The sequence below is a fragment of the Macrotis lagotis genome, chromosome 1 (genome assembly GCF_037893015.1).
Source record: "Macrotis lagotis isolate mMagLag1 chromosome 1, bilby.v1.9.chrom.fasta, whole genome shotgun sequence".
In the NCBI taxonomy this organism is placed as follows: Eukaryota; Metazoa; Chordata; class Mammalia; order Peramelemorphia; family Peramelidae; genus Macrotis; species Macrotis lagotis.
In genome coordinates this window covers 59,323,906-59,348,854 of record NC_133658.1, presented here as the reverse complement: position 1 = coordinate 59,348,854, position 24,949 = coordinate 59,323,906, and the positions used below count along the sequence as shown (strand labels likewise).

General features: G+C 38.5%; 1 protein-coding gene across 2 annotated transcripts in view; it reads left to right on the top strand.

Annotated features, from left to right (window-relative positions):
• LOC141498799 (hepatocyte nuclear factor 4-beta-like) overlaps nucleotides 1-24,949 on the top strand; it is a 62,760-nt gene that overhangs the window by 21,258 nt on the left and 16,553 nt on the right. For both annotated transcript variants that reach the window (XM_074201902.1, XM_074201903.1), the window contains exons 3-5: nucleotides 1,485-1,579; nucleotides 8,790-8,896; nucleotides 19,623-19,778. In XM_074201902.1, the coding sequence (XP_074058003.1) occupies nucleotides 1,485-1,579; nucleotides 8,790-8,896; nucleotides 19,623-19,778 (358 nt within the window). The remainder of the gene's footprint in view (nucleotides 1-1,484; nucleotides 1,580-8,789; nucleotides 8,897-19,622; nucleotides 19,779-24,949) is intronic.

Genomic DNA, 24,949 nt, shown 5'->3' with positions numbered 1-24,949 from the left:
GTAGGTAAATTTTATGTTTCTCATTGTGACTCATTATATACTGTTCAGAGTTGCCCCCATAGGCTGCTCTTTTAGAATATGCCACACACCAAAATCAGAGTCCATAAAGACAGGAACAACAAATCAATGACTCCCCAGCCCCCAATTTAAAAAGTGAAAGCCTCCACTTAACTTTTCTGTTACTTTGAAGAACATCATCAGCCTTCCTATCTCCCTGGTTCACAACTTTGATATCATCCTTGCCTCTCCACTCTTTTCATTCCAAATTTCTGATCATTCATCAAATCTTGACCTTCTATCTCTATAGCATCTCTCACACAAATTCCCTTCTACATATACTCACACAGACACCAACCTGGTTCAGGTACCCCTCACCTCTTGACTGCGCTTGCTATTATTGCAAGAGCTTCTTAAGTCTTTCCCTTCTCTTGGTTCATGCTCCTAATAGCTGCCTGTGATTTTCCTTAAGCACAGGTCTGACCATGTCATTTCAACATCTTCATATATATATATATATATATATGTATGTATATGTTGATCATTATATAAATATATATCTATTTTTATATATTTATATAATGATCAAAGACATAGTAATTGATAAATATCTCATTTTATCCTCACAACAATTCTGGGAGATTGTTTTTTATCGTTCATTCATTCATTTTTATGCAGTCTTCATGATCCCATGAACCATATATAGCGTACTAGGCCCTTCAAGTTTCCATTATCTCCTAGAAAACTGACCAAGCAACCTACCAAAACCCACTAGGTTGCTATGGTTCTCTCCCTCCTCAAATTATCACACACGTTTATCTGTTTAAAAGTTGGGTGCATACATATACACACATATATGTTCCTATTTGTATGCATACATACCTAGTAGAATGGAAATCCCTTGAAAGCAGGGTGGGTCTCTCTATTTGTATTCCACCTCCTTCCCCTTCAATACTCAACACCTATATTGGTGGGCCAACATGGCAGTCTTGTCAAGTGCAAACTCTCTAGACTCAGAGACTTGTATGAGACTCAGAGAAGGTGGGACTTGCCCATTGTCCCACAACATTTATATCAAAGTCATGACCAGATCACAAGTCTTCTTGACTTGAAATCCAACACTCCATCAAGAACACTATGTTGATACCTTTGAAAATAGTAGGCACTTGATAAATGTTGGTTGAATTCAATTGAATTATAAGTATATAAAACATATAGGAAATGCTTACTTAGAACACAGTCGATAGAGCACAGGACTTACAGTCTGAAAGACCCAAGTACAAAAACCTCTATCTGCCTCAATTTTCTATTCTGTAAAATGGGAGTAATTAATAACACCTACAAGGTTCTGGGAACTGGGGAGTCCTTGCCCCCAGGAATAAGTCAAGTTTCCCGGTCTCTAGGGTTGTGAAAAACAGTGATCTCAGAAAACAGGCTGCCCACCCTGGAGAAGGAAAAATCAATAACCTTCACTTCTCCCCCCTCAGGTTTAACAGACAGTGTATAATTGACAAAGACAAGAGGAATCAATGCAGATATTGTCGACTGAGGAAATGTTTTAGAGCTGGAATGAAGAAAGAAGGTGGGTCCAAAATTCAATTCTTTCCATTTTCTAGATGTTGTGATGGTCATGATTCTAATGCTGCTTAAATTGCACTTATAATTCAATCTTTACCTACTATTTAAATACCTAAATAAAGATACAGCCTCAGAGAAATGAAGATTTGGATGTGAGTCCTGCCTCTGACACATAGTGGTTATGTTAGTTACCTAATCCCTCAGTGCTCCAAACACTTCTTGAAGTTTAGGTTTTACTGAGGAAGGTCAATTTGCATTGGTAAATAAGTTTCCCCACCTGGGAGAGAGGAATTCAAACTATACTAATAGAATCAGAGGTCCAGTTCCAATCACCATCCCTAATGTGCATAAGTTTTCAATTTAGGACCTAGGGATCTCTGCCATACCAGAGATGCTTAAATCCCTGCCATCAAGAACACAATTTATTAGGAAAATAGAACTTGTAATCCATAGCCCAGAACCAAAGTTCTGATTTTTTTTCTAGACAAAATCTTCCAGGTAAGGAAACACACTCTCTGCCAACAAAAGTTGGCAACTTCTCTTCAATAAATGGTGTAGAGATCTGTATGGGTCATTGAAAAATGAGCCTGCCCAAGCTCACTTGGGCAGTAAGACTCATTGGCAAAAATCCACTCTCTATCCCTTATGACAGTTCAAGGGGTTATCCACCCAAATCATCTCTGAGAAATGAGTCAGCTCCATCACTGAGCTTTTCCCCTTCTATAGGTTCTGCACAAAATGGTGGCTCCAACCCATAACAACCCAAGTCAATTACTTGATCCTCAGTGAATGAGACTTAAGGACATATCCCCATCCTCAGTGAGATGTTGCTGAGCATGCCTAATTGTTGCCCCTCAGGTCTCTCCACCAGTTGTCTCTAGGTAGATCTACATCTTCCATAGGAGATGCAATCCAAAATCCCAAGCAAAATATATTAGCTGAAAGTTCATCAAACTGATGAAATATAAGTTTCTAATGGGCAGTGGATAGAGTGCTGAACCTGAGGTCAGCCAGACCTGGGGTCAAATCCAACCTAAGATATTTACTGGCTGACTGAGCCTGGGCAAATCACTAAACCACTTTGTGTCTCAATTTTTTTCATCTGTAAAATGAAGATAGCAATGGCGCCTGTCTTTCAGGCTTATGGTATGAATTAAATAAGATAATATTTATAAAGTGAAAATACTTACTATTGTTATTTTTTGTCTTTGTGTAGGTATATAATAAATGTTTATTGATTAATTGATTGATCAACTCCTTACTGATGTACCTATAAGAAAAAATTGATAATCAGAGAATCTAGGTTTGAATCTCAGCTCTGGCCATGAGCACTTTCCTCCTTGGGGGAAATGAGAAGATTTTGCTAAACTGAGTTCTTGGGTTCTTCCTAGATCTATGATTGAACCAATCTAATGAAAAATCTGATAGAACAAGGCAGTATATGAGCAGGACCAAGTAAGAGCCTCAGAAAATGGTAGGGGAGGAAAGGGGAGAAAGGTTAATTTTACTGTCAGCTGGTATGATACATGAAGATTTCAGGGAACATGTTGGGAAAAGAACTGTGCCTCAAAAGTGTAGAAGACATAAATGTGGGGGGAGAAGAGACCAAGGTATATGGGAAAGTCACACGGCTAGTAAGTATGTCTCAGACTAGAATTAAAAGTCATGGAGAGACATTAATGATCTTTGAGAAAGGAAGTTTAATTCAACAGTGGTAGCAAAATTTTTTTCTCATTTTGTGATAGCCTCCTCATTTTGCTGAATTGCACAATGGTCTTGCATATACCAGTGGTAGGCACCTAATAAATATTTATTGGCTTAACATTGACATATCCCAGAACTAGCACTTGAAACGACCTCAGGAGTCAGTGTGTCCACTTCCCCTCATTTTACAGATGTGGAAACTGAGGCTTAGCATGGTTAAGGAGCTTGCCCATGGTCACATAACCAGTAAAGATAAAAAGTGGGATTTGAACTCAGGTCCTCTGATTCCACAAGCCAATGATGACTTAGTTTGGAAGGGGTTGAAACCAAAAGTTATTTCAATTTGTAAAATGATAAAGAAGGGTCATGGTGGAAGGAAGATGTGGATGGGAGAGACATTGTGGAGAAAGAATCCACCCAACTTGACAACTGGATATGGAAGGTGAAGAAGAAGGGTAGCTCAGAGCATGGGTGACTCATCCAATGATGGATGATTCCATGAAAAAATGATAAGGAAGGAGAGGAAAGAGAAGGGGGCTTTGGTCTTCATGACTCACCAGTGTCAAACCCACTGTCTGGGGACCAATCACTGAAGGTCCTGGGGGAATTTTTTGAGGCTAGGAAGGGAGGAGGAGGAGGAGCAGGCAGTTGAGAAATATGTAGGTTGTGGAAAAACAGCAAAAGTGGCAGTGGGAAAGGGAATGTTGGCCTGGAAAGAAAAGCTGCTTAGGTTGGTGTTTCCTGACTGGTGCCTCATGGCAAGGCCACAGGCAACTACAGACTCATCAATGGGCCACAGTAAATGGGCATTCAACAGTTCCAGCTGCCTCAGAGTCCCAGACAGGGCTGAACCACAACAAAGTGGCAAAGGAGACCAAGACTTAAGTTCCCAGAATCCTCTTCACCCCACACCCTGATTGTACCCTCCCATCCCTTACCATCTTTCTCTCTCTTTCCCTTTTCCTTAAACCAAAAAAAAAAAAAGATCTTGGATGCAAAGATTCCTTTCAGGATGAATTTAAACCAAAAACATCTTTTCTAGAGGGCAGCTTCAGTAGGAGCCTCATCTCTGTTTATGGAAGAGAGGACTTTATTCTCTATTAAAAGTCAAGACATTTGTATACTAAGCATGTTAGATTTTAGAAATACAACAACATAATTAAATGGCACCTACCCTGAAGCAACTTATATTCTGTTGCAAGTTTATAATATATTCACAGATCAGAAAATACACTGATGAGAGCAAAAAGAAATAGAATGATTGGAGATGATGGTAAGCATGGAAAATAGGTTAAGGAAGGATATGGTATGGGGAGAGATGGAAGAACTAGAGGTTATGGTTAAATTGAGAAATATCTAAAACAAAGAGATTTGAGCCTTACCAGGTTAGAGGGTAATCTTGAATTCACACCAAAGAGATAGACCCATCTGCTTAGTCAATGTGTAAGATTTCTCCTGGTCTCAATCAGGGCACAACCAACTGAGAACAGAGGATGTCTTCCCACCAAAGTCCAGCTGGGCTATGACAAATCCTTGCCCAAGTTGGCTTTCCCCATTCCATTCATTGCCCTGTCTTTCCTTAAACAACATGTTAAGAGACATACTTGGCTTCCTTTTCTCCTGTATGGTTTGATTTGGCTCTTTGTACCCCAGGCCTCTTCTTCCTCTTCCCTCCTTATCCAATTCTTGCCCCATCTTTCAAGTTCCTCCTCAAGTCCATCTTCTTTCAGAAAGTCTACCTTGAGGCCTCCAGTCTTCACTCTTCTTTCCAATTTCTCAATCTTTACCACGTATACTTTTTGAACTACACTGTCTGATACTCTGGAGTAGCTCATATCTCCATAGTATAAAGTTTATAAGGCATTTTTGACAGCAACCTTAAGAGGTAAAAAGAGCAAGAAATTTGATCATCTTTATTTTATAGATAAGGAAAATGAAACTCAGAGATAAAGTGATTTGCTCAGAATCACACGGTCAGAAAGTGACAGAGCCATGATTCACTTCCATGATCACCTGATCAGAGATACACAAACTTAGGGTTGGAAGGAACCCTTAATGTCACCCAATCCTCTTCTTTGTACAGAAGAGGAAAAAAAAGACCGTGAGCTTAAACAACTACCCATGGTAGTGGGCAAGATCCTGTGTGACTCTTGTCCTCAAACTTCCACAATATAAGACTTACTAGAAGAAGCCAGGTGGCAGAGTGGACAGAGTGCCAAGTCTACAGCTAATAAAGGTTTGTTGAATTCAATTAAATAGGCACTCGATTAATGTACATTATTGAGGGTGGGATATAAGGTCCAGTCTCCTCTCTGAAGAAACTAATAATCACTTTAAAGAGAATTTATTTACACCAAAACCATGTTTTACCTTGTTTAATAATTAAGTGACAAACCAAGGTGTAGGTAAGAACTCAAAAGTGACAGAATGAACTGGGATGGTTAGGAGAAGACTTCTCAAAGAAGTAGAACTAAAGCTCACCCCCCCACACATCGATTGAATTTCATTAAGAAGAGATGGGAGTGGGAGAGGGATTCTAGATATAGAGAATAGTGTAAGCAAAACAGGGGAAGTGAGAAGGAAAGCTTGGTGTCTCTTTCATAAACAGCATGTGACTAATCTTAATGGAACAGAAAAGTACTTGCAACATAAGGCCAGAAGACTGGGTCCAGATTGTGAAAAACCATTTGTGGCACGTTAAAGAACTCTTGATTTTATCCCAAAGGCCATAGGAAGCCATTAAAAGATTTTAAACAAAATTAAAGTGGTGATTTAAATTGTAGGGCAGTGTCAAGAATGGATGAGGCAGAGATTAGAGGCAGGGGTTCCAGTCAGGAGGCTTTGGCAGTAGGTCAAGAATATAAGGATGAGAGCAATGGTGGAGGAATCAACAGAAGAAACCAATGAAACTGAGACTGCAGGAAATGGATGCATGAGGGGAAAATCATTAGAGGTTAGTGAAGCACTCTAGGGAGGAAATAAAGGAGAGGTGCAAGTCAAAGATGTCTATCTAGGTAGCTAAGAGTATGATAGTCCCATTTATAAATAATGAGGAAAGCAGCAGAGACAAATTTTGCAGGGAAGATCAAAGGATCATAGAGTTGGGGGGAGGTTACCTTAGAGATATCTCAAACCTTTCATTTTATAGAGGTAGAAACTGTGATTGATTTCCCCCCAAAAATCTCACAATTAGGACTTAGCTGAACCAGGTTAGATATCGAGTTCAGTTATGGTGGAGTTTTGAGTGTGAGGGGGTAGCACAGTAACTGCCTGGAAGAGATAATTCTTTGGGAAGCTTAGTGAGAAATAAGATGAGCCTATCAGACCTCCAGCAAGTTTCCCTGCAAGACATCAAGATGTGATGATGGGGACACTAAAATATCAGGTGAAATGACAGGGGTGAAGTTTTACTTAGTCTCATATAAGACTGAGACAAACCTTCAACAACCAAGCCAAGATTGGAATGAGAACTAACCTCTGCTCTACTTAGGAACATAATAAATATTGCAGCATTAGAGGACGCAAAATTTGCCTGTTTTTTCATGGTGGGTGAATCATTAACAATTCTGTTTCGGCCCAAGCCTGACTTCTAAGGAAATTGTAGTGATCACAAAAAAAATCACCTTGAGAAAATCATCTTGAAGCAGCTCCATAGTGGCAATTTAATCTTATCAGAATATGTACCATATAAACAGTTTGGAAACTTGAGATAAGTTAGGAAAGCTTGAGATGTTTCCCTTTAAAGGAATATTAATAATGCTTTATCATCACTTTATTTTAGCCAGGCATGACCAACACCCACCCTATTCATTGATAAGATATAGCAAGGCATTGGCATGCCATCATAATTAACTAGGTTCTTGAGTTTACTATCCAACTCTCCAATTTGTTCTGCCATTCACAAACCCCCAAACCCTTACTTCCTTGGTGAAGCTTTCACTGATCACCTTAGATCTCTCTTCTTTGATTCCTCTAAAGCTTGATTGTTTGATCTGGTTCTATGATGTAGCAGAAGGAGATTACAGTAAGATCTGGATTTGAGAGTTGGCCCCAATTATGAATCATATGCCATCAGCAAATCACTTAACTTTGCTGGGTCTTGACTTTCTAAGACAATATGGTTAGGGTGGAAAGAGTCTTGAACTTGGAATTGGGGGAGCTTTGGATTCTGCAACTGCCTCCAGTATTTATTTTGTCAACTTAACCTGTTTTAGTCTTAATTTAGTTAATTTTATTCATTTGTAAAACAAGAGTAATAGCTCCAGTCATTGTGATCCATATCTGGACACTGAATCATATAGTTCCAGAGGAGAAAGTAAGGCTAGTGACTTAACACAATACCCCCCACTCAAATCCAGTACATATGCTTGTCATGGCATCACTCCCTGATGTCATGGTCTTGTTCAAGAATTATTATTATAACTAATATTTATATAGGACTTATTGTGATTCAGACACTATGCTAAACTCTTTACAAATATTAACCCATTTGATCCTCGACAACTCTGGGAGGGAAGGGCAATTATTAGCCCTATTTTACAAATGAGGAAACTAAGACAGTCAGAGGTTAAATGACTTGCCCAGGTCACACATCTAGTAAGTGTCTGAGGCTGGATTTGAATTAAGGTCTTCATAACAATCTATCCACTATCCTTGCTTCATAACAATCTATCCACTATCCTTGCTTCACAAGGTTGTTATGAGAATGCAGTGAGATTATAGGATGTTGTAAAAATGTAGATTTAGGGGTCAAAAGATTAAAGGGTTAAATTTAAGTGCCATCTAAATTGAAGCTAATATTCTTATTTTATCATCTAAAAAATAAAGATAATACTTGTCCTACCTACTTCACAGGGTTGTTGAGAGACAGGTACTTGAACCATAAATCTCTTTAGAAACATGAATTATCATCATCATCATCATCAAATATTGTCTTTCACCTATTTGACCTTAGTGTGTGGGTACATTTTAAAGAGTTCTGGATTTATCATCAAATGACTTGAGTTTGAATCTTGGATCTGTCCTTACTAACTACATGTCCATGGGCAAGTCATCTCTCTTGACCTTAGTTTCCTCATCTGTTGAATGGAAGAGTTTGGCTTTCAAGGTTATTTCCCATGTTAAGTTGTGAACCTTTCTCTCAAGTCATGCAGTGAAATTGTAGAATTATAAAGCTTGTGAAAAGGAAATTAGAGATCACTGAATCTGACTTCCTTTTTGTGACAAAGGAAACTGAGGCCAAGGAAAAGTAAGTCACTTGTCTAAGATCTCCCCAACCAGTCTATCATCTCCTTTGGGGCAGGTACCTTTTCCTATTTTTCTTCATATCCCTTCCAGAGTCAATCTCAAAGTTAGCACATAGTCATTACCCAACAGATTTTTGTCTGTGGGTTATTAGTTGACTATTAAGTGTATTCAAAAAGTAGCTGATTACCTGTTATAGATCATGAATGATTTTTATAATGAGCCCTGCTAATACTCAGTTGTCTGTGTGTATCTCCTTCTCAAAGCTGTACAGAATGAGCGAGACCGTATAAGCATTCGCAGGAACAGCTATGAAGACAGTGGGTCCCTGTCGATTGCCATCCTGACCCAAGCAGAAGTGATGGCAACCCAGGTAGGAGAATGCTCTTATTATCACCCCTTCTTAACTTTGGATTTCAAATTTGGTAGTTGTTGAGGTGAAGAGGAGAGAAAAGAAGAAGAGGAAGAAGGGTAAGAGGAGGGAAAGAAAGCAGGAACTGTCTATTCTCTTAGGTTCTAGATTCTGAGATTCTAAGACTTTTCTAGACATCTCAAAAGAAAGGATACCAATGACATAGTCTCCCTTTAGCATCTACCCTGAACTCTTTATTGAGTTTGAGACTGCAGAAGGTAAAGAGTCCCCTTCAGGGGCCATTATTATCAGATGTTGCCTCATACTTTTCATTTCAAGACAGATGATAAGCTTGCTTCATGAGGAAGGGACTTCACAGGACACACAGGAGGAAAATTTCAGGGGCATGCTAGGGCCAGTTCAACCTGAATTGTTAAATTTTTAGTGTCCAAAAGATATCAGAGTCAATTTCAGGGCTTTTTCTACCCCACCATACTTTAAGATTTAGAAAACGCTTATATAGATTGTCTCATGTATTTTATTAATAAAGTCTGGGGAGCAGAAAGACAGCTAAGAAATCATAAAATGATAGGATCATAGAATTTGAGGGCTAGATAATGAATTTCCCAGTTCTAGCGAGTGACTCTGGTGAAGCTTGTGAATAATCTAGCTCAGTTCAAATATGTCGCCAGCATCATCTCTCCAGTCCCAAACTCCTACAGAAATATGGAGGATCAACCAGAGGAAGTCTTCCTCCCAATAAAATCATCATAGACACTCATGATGAAATTGGAATGGGAGAGAAGGGAAGGAAGAAAAGGATGGGGCCAGCAGCTCCACTGAAAGGGAACCCAGGTTTGTAACAACCTGGCCCACATCTGGAGTCATTCCCCAAAATTACCTCCACCAGCAGAATCCTCTGGTCCTCTTGCTGCCTACCACTCCTACCCACATACCCAAGGGAGATGTGTAAAATGACCAAAACAAGCAGGCTGATCCCTGCCCCACCATGAATAGAGAATTCTGTCTAAGGCAGCTGTCAAAAAAAATAAAAAATAAAAACCAGGCTGTCTGGCAATTGCTGACTAGCTTGGTCTCTTTCCTGAAACCACCATCAATCTCAGCTCAAATGTCATTTATTTTTCTGAGCTGATCCCTAAGAGGAGGGACTCTGTAGGGTCTCTTCCTCTCTTGATTATGGGTATCAAATCGACTAGCCACACAACTATGTTGTTTCTTGTTTCTGGGGTTGTTCCTCTGAGCCTGCGTTTGGGAGGAGTGGGGGTGAAATGGAGATTTGCAAACTGCTCCACATTTTGGACAGAAGGACCAAGGAAGAAGTTGCCGCATCTTGCCAAGGACAGGCTCTGACCAATAAATCGCTCAGTAGTCACCATTGTGAAATGGGGACAGTGGTGCCAGGGCACCAAATCACCAAGGTCACCACCAACTAAAGGCATTTTTTTGGAAGTCACAATGTAACCAGAGACCAAAAACACATGGAATTTCACATTTCCAATAAATCTGTCGATGCTGCTTCACAGAAAAGGGCCTGTAGCCTCCAAACTAAACAGTCAAATGGGAAGTGAATGAGCCAGCCTAGTTTAATGGAGAGAACACATGGGGCCAGGAGGGAAAAGACTTGGGTGCCAGTCCTAAGCAAAGCTGGGTGACTATGAAGAAGTGATTTTCTCTTTCTGGGGTTCTGTTTTTCCTTCATAAAATAGGGACTGAATTCTAGTCCTAAGCTAGGTGATTGATCACGGGGAAGTGATTTCTTTTCCCCTTCTCTGGGCCTCAGTTTTCTACTCCATCAAATTAGAGTTTTATCTTAGAAGGATAATGGATAGGGGAAAAGGGGACAAGCAGAAAAGGGTAAAGGGAAGTGAAGGCCATCAAAATGCATTGCACATTACAAAGATAATAGATCCAAAGGGTAACTTTGTCCATTTATCTATCAATCATGGGGCAAGAATATTTTCTGGGAAAAACTTGTAAATATTTAAACTCCTATGCCCAACCTAGAAAGAAGTGATTGGCTTTATTTTTTATTTATTTTTATTAAATTAAAAAAAACCAATAAAAACCAAGACCAACTTAATTACCAACATAAAAACAGTAATGATCAAAACAAAATAAGAGTCAGACCTCCCAGTGTATTTTGAATTCAATCCCTTTATCTCACAGTGTTAAATAGTAGTAATAGTGTTAAACCCTGCATTCCAATCCTGGCTCTGTTATGTACTAACCCTGGAGGAGGCTGCATGATACAGAAATGAACATTGACCCTGGAATCGGATGACCTGTATAAATATAGGCAAATCATAGCTTTCCTGGTCCTCAGTTTCCTCAACTGTAAAATGTGGGAGTTGGTTAGACACCTCTTAAGAGCTCTGATCATCCTCAGCTAAGAAATTCATCTAAACTCTTTAGTGCCAATATCTTCCTCTATAAATTGTTTTAAAAAAATCATCTGAACACAGTGGATTGTTGTGTATAAAACCTTGTCTTAAGTCTCAACTGCCTCAAAAGTGGGAAGCAGGATTATTATTGCCTTCCACTCCTGACAACCTAGCCCTCCAGGATATTCAGAGAACGATTAGAGAATGAATAGACTCATAAAATGACAGAGCTGGGAGACCCCTAGGAAAAGAGAAATTTCATCAGAACAGGGAGGGTCCCTAGAGATCCTCAGAGAGGAGATTGACTTAACCAGTGACAAAGCTGATTTACTCAATGAGGTGGTTTGACTTCCATTTTTTCTGTCTGCTGTCACTGATCACTGTAGTTAATGTCCTCACCTGTAGTGCTCCCTCCCCATTCTGATTTACCTTTTCTAATATATTGCTGCTTGGAAAACCATATAGCGTTTAATAAAACTGTGTGTAAAATAAGAATTAATAGGCTTTCATTAGGACTAGTAGAACTTTCCAGAAAAGTAAAATTCATGAGTCTGGCAGTGAGAACTTTATGGCAAGCATTCTGGTTGCTCAAAGGTCTTTTTTCCTTCTCTCCTCATCCTCAGTTCATTTTGCATAAAAGTGATTGCCAGACACTTCTGCTTTTTAGATAACTGAGGTATTGCTATGTGTGACATACCTTGTAAGTTTTCCCTTTCTAACCCCTCTCTTTACTGTCTTTGGGGAACAAAGTATTTGGAAAGGTGTTGATAGGATGCAAGGGAATAGAATAATGAATGGGGTTCCCAGCCTGGCTGCCCTGAACCCTGAACAGAGAAGTAATATGATGAAAGCTAGCAAATGTCTCCCAAAGCCAAGGCTGTTCATTAGAGCCGAGGCCATGCTAAAGGGATGGGCAGTAGGATCCCTCTTTAAGTAAACATATGGAAGGAGGGATCCAATGCATCCTGCTTGGCCCTAGCAGGCAGAACTAGGAACAACTGGGGCAACCTGCATAGAAGCCAACCAAGCTTAGAGGAAGGACAAACTTAGGAGCTGGCCCAAGTGAACATAAGATAGTAAGTTTCCCATCTCTGAAGGTCGTGAAGTGGAGGACAGACAAACTTGGTCAGGTACACAGAATACTGTATTTAGGGACAAGAAGACGCGAGTTGAAAATAGCCTCAGACACTTGATAGTGTGACCTTGGGCAAGTCATTAGCCCCTGCCTCAGTTTCCCCAGCTGGAGGATGAGATAAATAACACCTATCTCCCAAGGTTGTTATAGGGATAAAATGAGATATACTTTGTGAAGCACTATATAAATGCTTCTTCTTCATTTTCTTTCCCTCCATTTTCTTCTCTTCCTCCTCCTCCTCTTCCTTCTTCTATTTCTTTCTTTCCTTCCTCTCCTTCCTTTTCTTCCTCATCCTCCTTCTTCTCCTTCTCCTTTTTCTTCTTCATCTTTATCTTCTCCTCCTTATTTTTTTTCTTCTCTTTCCTCTCCTCCCCATCATTATTATTGCTATCATCATCATCATCATCATTATCATCATCATTATCATCATCATCATGTGAGAGTTGCCTTCTCCACTCTCTGACCCTGGGAGAAACCGTCCTGTCTGCTCAGGAGTTGAGAGTGATTTCTAGTGATTCCAAGAGAATTGGTTAAACATGCCAGGTAAGGGTTAGGAGGGGCAGACCAAGGCACTGGAGCCTGACAGGAAGGGTGGGGTTTCCTAGCCCTTTGTTGCAGGCTGGCATCCTGAAGGCCCCACTAATGAATCAGAATGAATCCCACTGAGGCCTGATGCTCACTGTTTCTGTTTCTGACAATAGTTTGGCCCTAGTTGAAAAGAAAGTTTTAAGCATGTTGTCATCCCAGCCAGCTGCATGAGTGAACCTATCTCCAGGACATTGCATCTGCCTTCAGTAAAGGTCTATTTGGATGCTCTAATTTCCTTCTTTTTCCTGGCTGATGCCTAGAATTCTACCATCTGAGTTTCATTGCTTAACTCAAGGATTTCCCAGAAACTCAGAATTAGGAGGTTCCTCAAAAGTCCTCTCCTGTACTCTGTCCTGAGAACTCTCCTCTATATAATACTCTGAGTGCCTATTCAGCCTTTATTTCAAGACCTCCAAAGAGGTCTTTTGAGCCAACTCACTCCATTTAGTCAGTGCTGATTGTTAGGAAGTTTCCTCTTATAGCAGAGATGGAGAACATCCAACCCGCAGGCCCACTAGATCATTTGGTCTGGGACTGCCAAGACAACTGTGGGTGGGACTCAAAATTCAATAAATCTAGGATCTTTTTAGGGGTGAATTAATTAAATGTTTGAACAAATATAACAAGCTAATTTTTATGACCCACAAATGATGCTATAAATATCCAAATGGTTCTTGGCTGAAAAAAAGGTTCCCCACCCCTGTTTTATACCAAGTCTGAATCTACCTCTGCCCCTTCCATCCAATTCTGCCAATGGGACCAAGAAGAACAAGTCTTTTCCTCAATAAAGTCCTTTAAGTACTTGAAAACAATTCTTATGCTCTCCCCCTTCTACCACCAGCTCATCCGACTACTCTCTTCATCCTAAATGTCACAAATTCTTTCATCCAGTTCTCAATATACCATGGTGTCTAGTCCTTGTGTTCTTTTTTGGGGGTAGCCCCCATCTTTTCATCATCCCTGCTAAAATTCAATGTCTAAAATAAAATATAATACTCTAGAAGTGATCAGAACAGAGAAGAGTACAGTGAGACTGTCATTTCTTTAATTCTGGACACTATGACCTTTCTGAGTCTTGGACCCCATTGACAGTCTGATGAATCAATGTACCCCTCCTCCCCAAATAAGGTTTTAAATGTATAAAGTAAATCAGAGAAATGCAGTGGATAGAATGCCAGCCTTGGAGTCAGGAGGACCTGGGTTCAGATTTGACCTCAGATACTTGATACTTATTAGCTGTATGACCTTAATCCCATTGCCTTGCCAAAACAAAACAAATCAAAAAACCAGTAAACAGGATGTAAAAATGCCATTTCCCTAGAAGGGAGCCCAGCCTCTTTTGTTTTTGATCCCTTTTGCCTCACCTTGAATGAAGGCACTTAAAACAGATTTCCATGGCAGGAAAGTGGTTCGAGGGTGCTTTTGACTTTTTAGATGGATGTTGAGTCCAGATGCAGTAGCCCCCCAAGAACATGATCTAGGTTTCTTCTGGAAGCAGCTACTACAGTCCTTTGAATTAGCCTCTCCATCCCTAATCATTCACTACCAAATGCTCTTAGAGAAAATCATGCACAACAAATATGTTATCTAATTCCAAATAGGCCCTCACTCCTGAACAGTAATCTCTATTACACTCTCCATAGTGGCTATTCTAAATATCCCCCTCTCTCCTTACATTTCCCAAACCACTCTATCTCTCTTTCTTTCAGGAGAGGCTGTCACCTTATGCTTTACTGAGGAAATAAAGGGCATCTGTCAGTTCCAAACTCCCTCTTCTCTCCCAATTCCATCCCTCAAAATTATTCTTCATTACCCTTGCTCTTGTCTTTGCTTCAGACTGTTAAAGATAGGAGTCCTCAGGGCAGCTAGGTGGTGCAGTGGATAAAGCACAGGCCCTGGAGTCAGGAGTACCTGGGTTCAAGTCCGGTCTCAGACACTTAATAATTACCTAGCTGTGTGGCCTTGGGCAAGCCACTTAACCCCATTTGCCTTACCAAAAAAAAAAAAAAAAAGATAGGAGTCCTCTCTTTACTAAAGCTAACTTTTCTATGTGTTCCTTTGATCCCATCCTTTCCTGTTGTCTCTAGGAACTTACCCTCTCAATCATTACCTTTTTCATTCATCTTTAATTTCTCTTTAGTCACTTTAGTCACCTACAAAAAAATATTCCTAGATAACCCTCATTCTAAAATTTTAATTTAATTTAATTTTTAAAAATTGGTCTTTCTGTTCTCTCAGGCTATGATCCTATATCTCTTCTAATTGACTTAATCAAACTTCCAAGAAAAAATTGTTGATGCTTTTCTTACTTCCTGTTTACATCTCAATCCCTTGCAATCTGGCGTCTGCCCTACCACTCAGCTGAAACCTCTCTCCTAAATTACTAATATCTCTTAACTACTTTAGACTTTTCCTTGGTCTTCATCTTTATTGACTTCTCCAAGGTTTTTGGCATTCTTAGTTATTCCCTCCTGTTCAACATTCTCTTCTCCCCTGGATTCTCATAGTTCGCTTTACCTATCTGACTAGTCTTTACTAGTCTCCTTTGCTGTATCATTAATCATCCTCTTGCCCAGTAAAGGTGGGCATCCTCAAGGTTCTTTGATTCTACACTATCATTTTTGGTAATACATCAACTCAAATGGACTCAGTTATCCCTATGCAGGTAATTCCCATGTATATATTTTCCAGCCTTCATCTTTTTCCCAAGCTCTAATTCCAAACTATCAACAGTGGATTTGTCCCTCAAGCATTTTAAATTCCACCTGTCCAAAACAGAACTCATTATATTCCCTTCAAAATCCAACCATACTCCAAATTTTGACATTTCTGCTAATGGCACCACTATCCTTTCAATTACTGTAGTTCAAAGTCTTTGAGTCCTCCTCAGCACTTTGTTCTTCCTCAAACCCCCAACTTTGAGTCATTCTCAACACTCTGTTCTTCCTCAACCCTCAAAGAGATGCCAAATTCAGCCCTAGATACTTGACTCTTACTAGCTGTGTGACCTTGGGCAAGTCATTTAACCTCAATTGTCTCATATCCAGGGCCATCTCTGGTCATCCTGCTCCACATCTGGCTACTGGACCCAGATGCTTCAGAGGTGAAAATGAAGCTGGTGACTTTCCCCAGCACCCCCTCACTCAAATCCAATTCACATGCATGTCACGATGTCACCTCCCTGGTGGCATGGTCTTTGAGAATGAAGAACAGCAATAAGCCAAATATGATCAATCCCACATTCACAACAATCCTCCACTCACATAGCCTCTTAGATATGTGATGACTCTATGACTTCCACCCTAGTTCAAGTCTCTATCTCCAATCTCCATATTGTGCTGTTACATGTCTGAAACATCCTTCTGCATCTTCCCTTTTAAGATTCCTTGACTTTCTCCAAAGAGCCTTTCCTGAGCCCTCTCCCATAGCAGGCCTTTCCTGATTTTCCCAGTTATTGGCATACTCTCCCTTCTGAAGTTGCTCTGTATTTACTGACTGGTGTATATGTTATATCTCTATCCTTCATCCCCATCCCAGAAGAGTATATGCTCCTTAAAGGCAGGGGCTAATTCATTTCTGGTTTTGTGTCTAGAATAGTGCCTGCTACACAGTAGCTATTGAATCAATATCTGTTGGGTTGACTTGAATTGACGTTTGACTCTGAGGACACAGAACTGTTAAAGCACCAGACAATATGAGTCAGGTTTTTCAATTCAATCCAACAAACGTTCACCAAGTGCCTGCAGAATGTATGCAGGGACTTCCCATAGGTATTAAATGAAATAAAGAGGTTTAGTTGATGTCCTTACCCTGCCCAGTCTAGTGGTGGGGACCTGACATGCATAGATAACTAAAATTTTTTTAAGTATGTAATTACCAAAAGAGATATTATTCAGAGCCCTCTACTACTCTCTGACTCCATTTTGCATTAATAAATGCTCACATTTCTATAACATTTTGAGATTAACAAAATTCTTCCCAACCATTGAGTGGGGGAGCTAAACCAAGGATGATCTATGTATCCTATTTATTCTATTATATAATATGACACATATTTTATATATCCCTATTTATGCTAGTATTTATATTATTATAGTCCCTATTTTACAGATAAGAAAACTAAGGCCCAGAGAAATAGAATTTCTTGCCCATGATCATAAGGTATTGAGTGTCAGAACTTATGCAGATGGACTCAGACCTGTTCACTCCATCATGCTATCATCCCTCTCTGACGTTCTCCTTCTGTAATCAAATCCCCCTCATTCCAGTCACTGTGGCCTGCCCCCCCCCCCGCTGAACCCTAGAGTGTGGTATTCCAACTGGGTCAGTTCAAGTGGCAAGTACTCTAATAAATGCTCTCCATATCCTGACTACCCACAAAATTTCCATTCTCTCAGAGCCCTACCCTCAGGTGGAGCAGAGCAATAAATTCCATCATATCTGATGGTAAATAGTTGATAACAAATTTATTTACTAAGTGACATTTACTGTTGAAATAAGCCTCTTTTGGAGATGAACGCCCAGTCACCATGGTAGGATTGTGATCCTGTGGATCCCCAAGAGACAGTCCAGAGCCTAGGACCTTCCTCACTCAGCCAATCACACAAATGACACCTGCTTCATCAGTGGGTAAGGTTGGTCCAAGTCATTCCAGCTGTAGCTTAAGTAAATGGGTGACAACCTCATTATGAAGCAGTTGGTAGATCATCAGCATGATTTAAAGGAAGGTGATTTAGAATCAGGAGACATTGAAAATTGAATGCCAGCTCTTAAAGTCTGTGTGACTCTGGGCAAATTATTTCATTTCTTAGAATTTCATTTTCCTCTTGTGTAAAATGATAATAAAAATGTCACTCACTGCAACATTGAGGTGTGGGTGGGGTAAGCATTTTGTGAGCCTTAAACCAGTTATTCTTTTACTTTGTTCTTTGCTACTTCTCTTTGCTACCTTCAGGGAGTTCAGGGAGTTGAAGGTTTGGTATCATATACATCTCTGAATGGTTAGGTGCACCAACAGTAAACATTACATATATATGTGTGTATATATGCATATTTTGAGAGAGAGAGAGAGAGAGAGAGAGAGAGAGAGAGAGAGAGAGATGATAGATGATAGAGAGATAGAGAGATAATTTGATTCACAGGAACCCTGTCTGACAATCTTGCCTAGTCAACTCACTGGAAAGCACCAATAAATTGACTTTTTGGCAGTGAGGGGATAGAGGCCTAAGCACATTCCCCTTCCCCCCTTGTTTTACAGGAGGACCACAAGTTGATCTGGGAGGTCTGCCCAAAGTTTGAGGGGGGGCTTGGCCCTGTTCAGTTTGTATGGCTTCCCCAGAGCATAGAGTGGCCAGGCTACTGACCACAAATGAATGGGCTTTCAGAGTCCTTTCAAGTAGTAATTGTCTGCTTGTATTACATGGGCTCTGGTCTTCCAGCCAAAGATTAGACACATCCAGAGACAGAGACAAAGAGACACAGAGAGACACAGAGGGATAGAGACACAAAGAGGGAAAGAGATATGGAGGAAAGAGATACAAAGAGTCTACAAAGACACTCAGAAAGACACAGAAGACAGGAAGCAGAAGAAACAATAGAAAAAATTTTTTAAGCCTTTGAGTCAAGGGGCGGCTAGGTGGTGCAGTGGATAGAACACTAGCCCTGGAGTCAGGAGTACCTGGGTTCAAATCCGGTCTCAGACACTTAATAATTAGCTGTGTGGCCTTGGACAAGCCACTTAACCCCATTTGCCTTGGAAAAAAAAAACTAAAATAAAGCCCTTGAGTCATTCAATCCAACTCCCACATCTTTCAGTATAAGAAACTGAAGTTCAGAGAGAAACAGTGACTTAGCCAAAGTCAGAAGCAACATGAGAAACTAGAATTCAAGTCTCCTAACTCCCAATTCTGAGCTTTCTCTGTTGGCCCAAGCTGTCTTTCTCATTGGTTATGGACTTAATGATACCGAGAATGTTTGTGTCCTTCCTCAGGCACAACTCCCAATTTGGCAAATCATTTGGTCTTCCTTACCTCAGTTTTTCATCTGTAAAATGAGGGGATGAGATTAGATGATCTCTGAGGTCCCTGCCAGCTCTACATTTATGGGACATAAGTTGTTAAACTTTCATAGCATGGGCATAAGTGTAAGAGAAACAATATATAAATACAACTACTAAATAGCTATTTCTCTCAAACTTGCAGGATAGTGTAAGGGAAGGGAGGAAAGTCTCAGTTTCCTCACATGTAAAATTAGAGAGCTTGTCCACTCCAGAGGTTCTGAAGTTTTTGTGGTATTATAGCCCTGCTCTGGCAGTCTGGGGAAGCCTGAGGATCTATTCTCAAAATAATGTTTAAATACATAAAATAAAACCACATAGGATTACAAAAGGAAGCCTTTGAAATACAAGTATAGAAATATTTTTTTAAAAATATCAAATCCCACTAAAAACCTCTGAGGTAGATTATCTCTAAGGTTCCATCTTGGTCAGATATGATTTGATACTGTATTTTCCCTTAAAATTAAGACTTGTCCTCATCTTGCTGGTACAGGGACTTTGCTCTAAGCTCCCTCTTCAGGACAGCTAGTTAAATGATAGCCTTTGCCTTTCTCCTTCTCTTGGCAGCACTCCTCCATAAACCCCACGAATAGAACCGACGTGGCTGCGAAAAAGGTGGCCACCATCAGTGATGTGTGTGAGTCCATGAAGCAGCAGCTGCTGATTCTGGTTGAATGGGCCAAATACATCCCAGTGTTCTGGGAGCTCCCGCTGGATGACCAGGTAGGGACAATAAGGGCATTAATTCAATATGATTACAGCATGCTTCCATGTTCCTCATCTCACCTGGGCTCCATCACAACAACCCCAGGGGAAATCAGTAGAACAGGAGTCAGAGAGGCAAAGCTCTATAGCTTCTCTGAGCCTCAGTTTCTTCATCTGCAAAAATGGGAATAAAGAGACCATTTATCTCTCAGAGTGTTTGTGAGAATCAAATGAGATAATGCCTGATATGCAGCAGTTGCATAATAAGTGTTTATTCCTTCCCTTGAAATCACAGACAGCCCTGTAAAGCATTCCAGGGCCAGCCCAAAGCTAAGGACTGAGCAGAGAGACTGTTAAAACTTAGATCACAGGGGCAGCTAGGTGGCACAGTGGATAGAGTACCGGCCTTGGAGTCAGGAGTACCTGGGTTTAAATTTGACCTCAGACACTTAATTACCTAGCTGTGTGGCCTTGGGCAAGCCACTTAACCCCATTGCCTTGAAAAAAAATGTAAAAACAAAACAAAAAAAAAACTTATATCTCAATTTAACATTCCCCAAGAACCTTAATTCTTGCATAAAAATAATAGCTAAAATAAAAAAAAAACAAGACAACTAGGAGGCAGAGTAGAGAAAACACCAGTCCTAGAGGCAGGAGGACCTGAGTTCAAATCCAGCCTTAGTTGTGTGATCCTGGACAAGCCACTTAACCCTGCTTGCCTCAATTTTCTTCATCTTTAAAATGAGCTTGAGAAAGAAATGGCAAAATGCTCTAGTATCGTTGCCAAGAAAATCCCATATGGGGTCATGAAGAATCAGACATGATTGAAACAACTGAACAATATAGAAAAAATAAGGAACTAATGATGCTAGGCTTGTTCCTACTATAGCTAATAGAAAAAGGGAGTACAGTAAAAAGCTTACAGTAAAAAGATTCCATTAAGGAAGGGTATTACCCAAAAAAATTAACATAGAAATTGAGAAAGTAACAGAAATGAGCAAGGTGATGCAAAAAAGGGATCATTACATTGATCAGGTACAAGGAAGAAAAGGATCTAGAAAAATCCCTGAAGAGCAAAGTTCTTTGATACATTTTTCCAGATTAGAAATGGCAATACAGTAAATTAAGAAGCTCTAGAAAGGCTAAGATGATCAACAGAAGAATTAAAATTTTAAAAAAGGGTGAAATTAGCACTAATAACTAGAAGTTAATAAAAAACAAGTAAAAGAGTTAAGGACTTAGAAGAAATGATTACAGACTTTAATATGAAAACTGCAGACAGAAGAACAACTAACTGATAAAATAAAAAGGGAACAAAATTTTAAATTCTATAAGCTGTGGAAATTGCATAAAATGGGAAGGGAAGAAATAACTCAGACCAGATTAAAATGTAATTAAGGATTATTTTTAAAAATTACAATACAATATAATACAATATAATGTTAATTTTCTAAAACAATATGCTGCCTATAGAGATATACTTCTATTTCAGCTTAATACCACTGATCTAGACTAATACAATTATATTAAAAGCATGAAACCATAGATAAGAAAATAATCCAGGAAAATTTCCTAGAAGCAGTGGTAAAATTATTCAAATGTAACAGAAAGAAAGCAAAATTCAAATAATTAATATCCAGAGGGCATCATCCACAGAGAGAAATCCAAAGTTGAACTCTGAAAATGTCATGTCAAGCTTGAGTCTTGGACCTATTGACTAAAGGGCCCAATAGGAAGGATAGGTAAGTAGGTAACAAACATTTCCTAACCTTTTCTAAGTGATGGGTACTGCTCTAAGACCCAGAAATATAAAAGCAACAAGAAAGATAGTTCCTGCCCTCAAGAAGCTTATATTCTATTGGGCAAAGAGAAAGGACAGGACAGATGACAAGAGGCTTTAAAAGAACTAGGCCCTGGTGGCCAGGTAGCCTGATGCAGGAACAGAAGACTAGATGTAAAAATAAAAACTTCTTGAGGATAAGAAGTATTTTTCATGGTTTTCTTTGTATCTTCATGGTCTGGCATAGTGGCTTGCATATAGATGTTTAATAAATATTTGAATTGAATTAAAAAATAAAATATCAACCAAAATAAATTTCAATAGTTTGGAATGAGCACAAACAGAGAACTGGCTGAATTGTAGAGAGGAAATCTGTTTGAGTAGACAGAGACCAGATTTGTGTAAGCAAAGCAAACCACAGAGACCAAGTGCTCATTTGAAAGGGGACCTTGAGGTGGAATAATTGACATAAAATTAACTTAATGGACAAAAACACAAACATAACAATTATAACTCTAAACAAGGGTGAATTACATTTTCCCAGAAGAAAAGAAGTTGCGTGAAAGAAAGACAAAACAAATAAGCAAATAAATATATATGTATATTTATATACATATGTATAAATATATATATATGTATCTTCAAGAAAAACATTTAAGACATACATACTAGTAAAAAAAGTTTCTAAGTAAAATCTATTATCCTTCAGGCAGCTTCAAACAGTAAGAAACTGCAGTCATAGATAACCCAAAAGATAAGACAGTTAAAAAAGAGAGAGAGAGGTGGATAATATCAAGAGAGTTAAGAAACTACAATGAACTTGAAGATACCATAAACAATGAAGCATTATTATTAAATATATATTCAGCAATATTTTCAGATTTTTTTTGAGCAGTTTTGGTGATCTTGTTTTTCCTATTTAAAAAAATTCTTTCTTCTAAAGGATGGCTGTCTGATGGGGTTGAGGGGGCATGCAGGGGGAAATTTAGGTGACAAAAAATATATCAATAAAGTTTATTTTAATATATATGCAATAAATGAGATAGCTTCTAAATTCTTAAAGTAAAAGCAAATTGATTTGCAAAAGGGTATTGATGGCAACATAATCACTGCAAGGAGACATTAATACTCCTTTACTGAACTGGATGAGTCTTTCTTTTTTCTTTCTTTTTTTTTTAAAGATTTTTGCAAGGCAAATGGGGTTAAGTGACTTGCCCAAGGCCACACAGCTAGGTAATTTAATTCAGGTACTCCTGACTCCAGGGCCCATGCTCTATCCTGTGCCACCTAGCTGCTCCTTGAACTGGATAAATCTAACAAAAAGATTAGGAAAAACATAAGTTGAACAAAATGATGGAACAATAATATTTTAGGACCTTTGGTGATTTGTGTATTAGCACATTAAAGAACATAATATTTTTAGAAGCAGAGGGTACCTTTACAAAAACTGATGATGTGTTAAAGCATAAAGAAATGAAAAATAAATAAAAATATTAGTAATAAATTTACTTTTCAAATAAAAGCTTAATTAAAATCATAATAAATTCAAAAGAGATCAAAAACTGCATGTTAAACAGCAAATGGGTCAAAGAATAAAACATAGAAACAATAGTTATTCTTAAGAAAATGATAACAAGGGGAAAATCACTAATTATGATAAGATATCAATTTGATTTTTAAAATATCAAATTATCAAATTAAAAAAATAAATATGTAAACTCCCAATGAACAGAGGGGAAATTTTTTAAAAATTGACTATCAGAAATTATTCTGCCCACTTTTGAATCATGAAAGTTGTGAATTTAAAGGAAAAATTGTATGAATGTCCACAAAAATATAAAAATTCTCAAATTACAGAAAAAAGCTAATCTCAGAATATCAAAGAGGGAAAAATTATTCATTCAAATAGATTTACAGTATAATTTTACCAAATATTTAAACAGCAATAAATGCTATTTCTGCTATATTTGAGTTGAGGCTCAATAATTGAGCAAGAGGCATTCCATCAAATTTCTTTTATGGGGCAAATATAGTCCTGATAGCCAACCCAGCTAGATGACACAGTGGATAGAGTATTGGGCCTGGAGTTAGGATGATCTGAGTTCAAATTTAGCCTTAGACACTTCCTAGCGGGGCAACCCTGAGCAAATCATTTAACGTTTGCCTCAGTTTCTGCATCTGTCAAATGAGCTGGAGAAGAAAATGCCATGCCATTTTAGTACCTTTGACAAAAAAAAAATTCAAAATAGGGTCACAAAGAGTCAGACAAACTGCAACAACTCAACAACAAAAACATCATCATTTTCATTTCTTTGATAGCATGAAAAGTTCTATGACATATAAATGGGATATTTCTTCCTATTTTTGGTCTCCTTAGATGTGTGCTTAGCTAAGATATCTCTAGGTCAAAAATGTAGTCATTTTAAACACCTTTAAAAGAAAAAAACTGCTTTTCAGAATGGTTGGGCCAATTTACAGCTCCACTGCTAAAATGTTAATATGCATGCCTTCCAAAAGCCCTTCCATCACTGATAATTTCTGTCTTAGATCATCTTTGCCTTTCACTCATTGCAATATGAGAAAAATTAAATGTATAAAAACATCAGTAAAGATAAGTCCAAAGTACTCCTATTTGAAAATGTGTTGAAATCTATCAATCAATTAAGAATTATTTATTAAATATTTAGTATATATGCATAAATATATGTATATATACACATATATACATATAGTAAAATCAATATTTTGGATGAAGAGAGGGATTCTCTGAGTTGGGGTAAGAAAGGAGTGCATTTCCAACATGGGGAATGGCTAGTGCAAAGATATGTAGATGGGGAAATGTGACAAAAAGAAAGAAGGCCAGAAAATTCCTTAGAATCAGTGAAGAAATAAATCAAGATGATTATTAGCTTTAGCAAAAAGACAGAATATGAAAAAGGCTATTAAAAATAAGGCTATTAAAAATTAAAAGAATTTCTAATCATTGCTACCAAAAAAGCAGGAGAAAATGACATTTGCCACTCAAAAAATAAAATATTGGAATTGAAGCTACTAAGACATTCAATGGACTTATAGAAATCCAAATATAAATCATTCTTGATGGCAATAAAGAGAGACAAATAATTGGAGTCATTGTGGTTAGGCAGAATCAATATAATAAAAATGACACTATTATTTGAGTTAATTTACAGGTTCAGTGCTACAGCAATAAAAATTTCAAGAAGTTATAGAATTAATCTAAATAAATTTCGTGGGGAAAGTAGAAATGAAAAGTGCTGACTTTCAAAAAAATTAAATATAAATAATAAATAAGTGTTGACTTGCAAGAGAAAGAATGCAAAATTATAAATTTATGGGGCATAATAATGACCAAGATAATAATAATAACTAACATCTAGATAGCACTAAG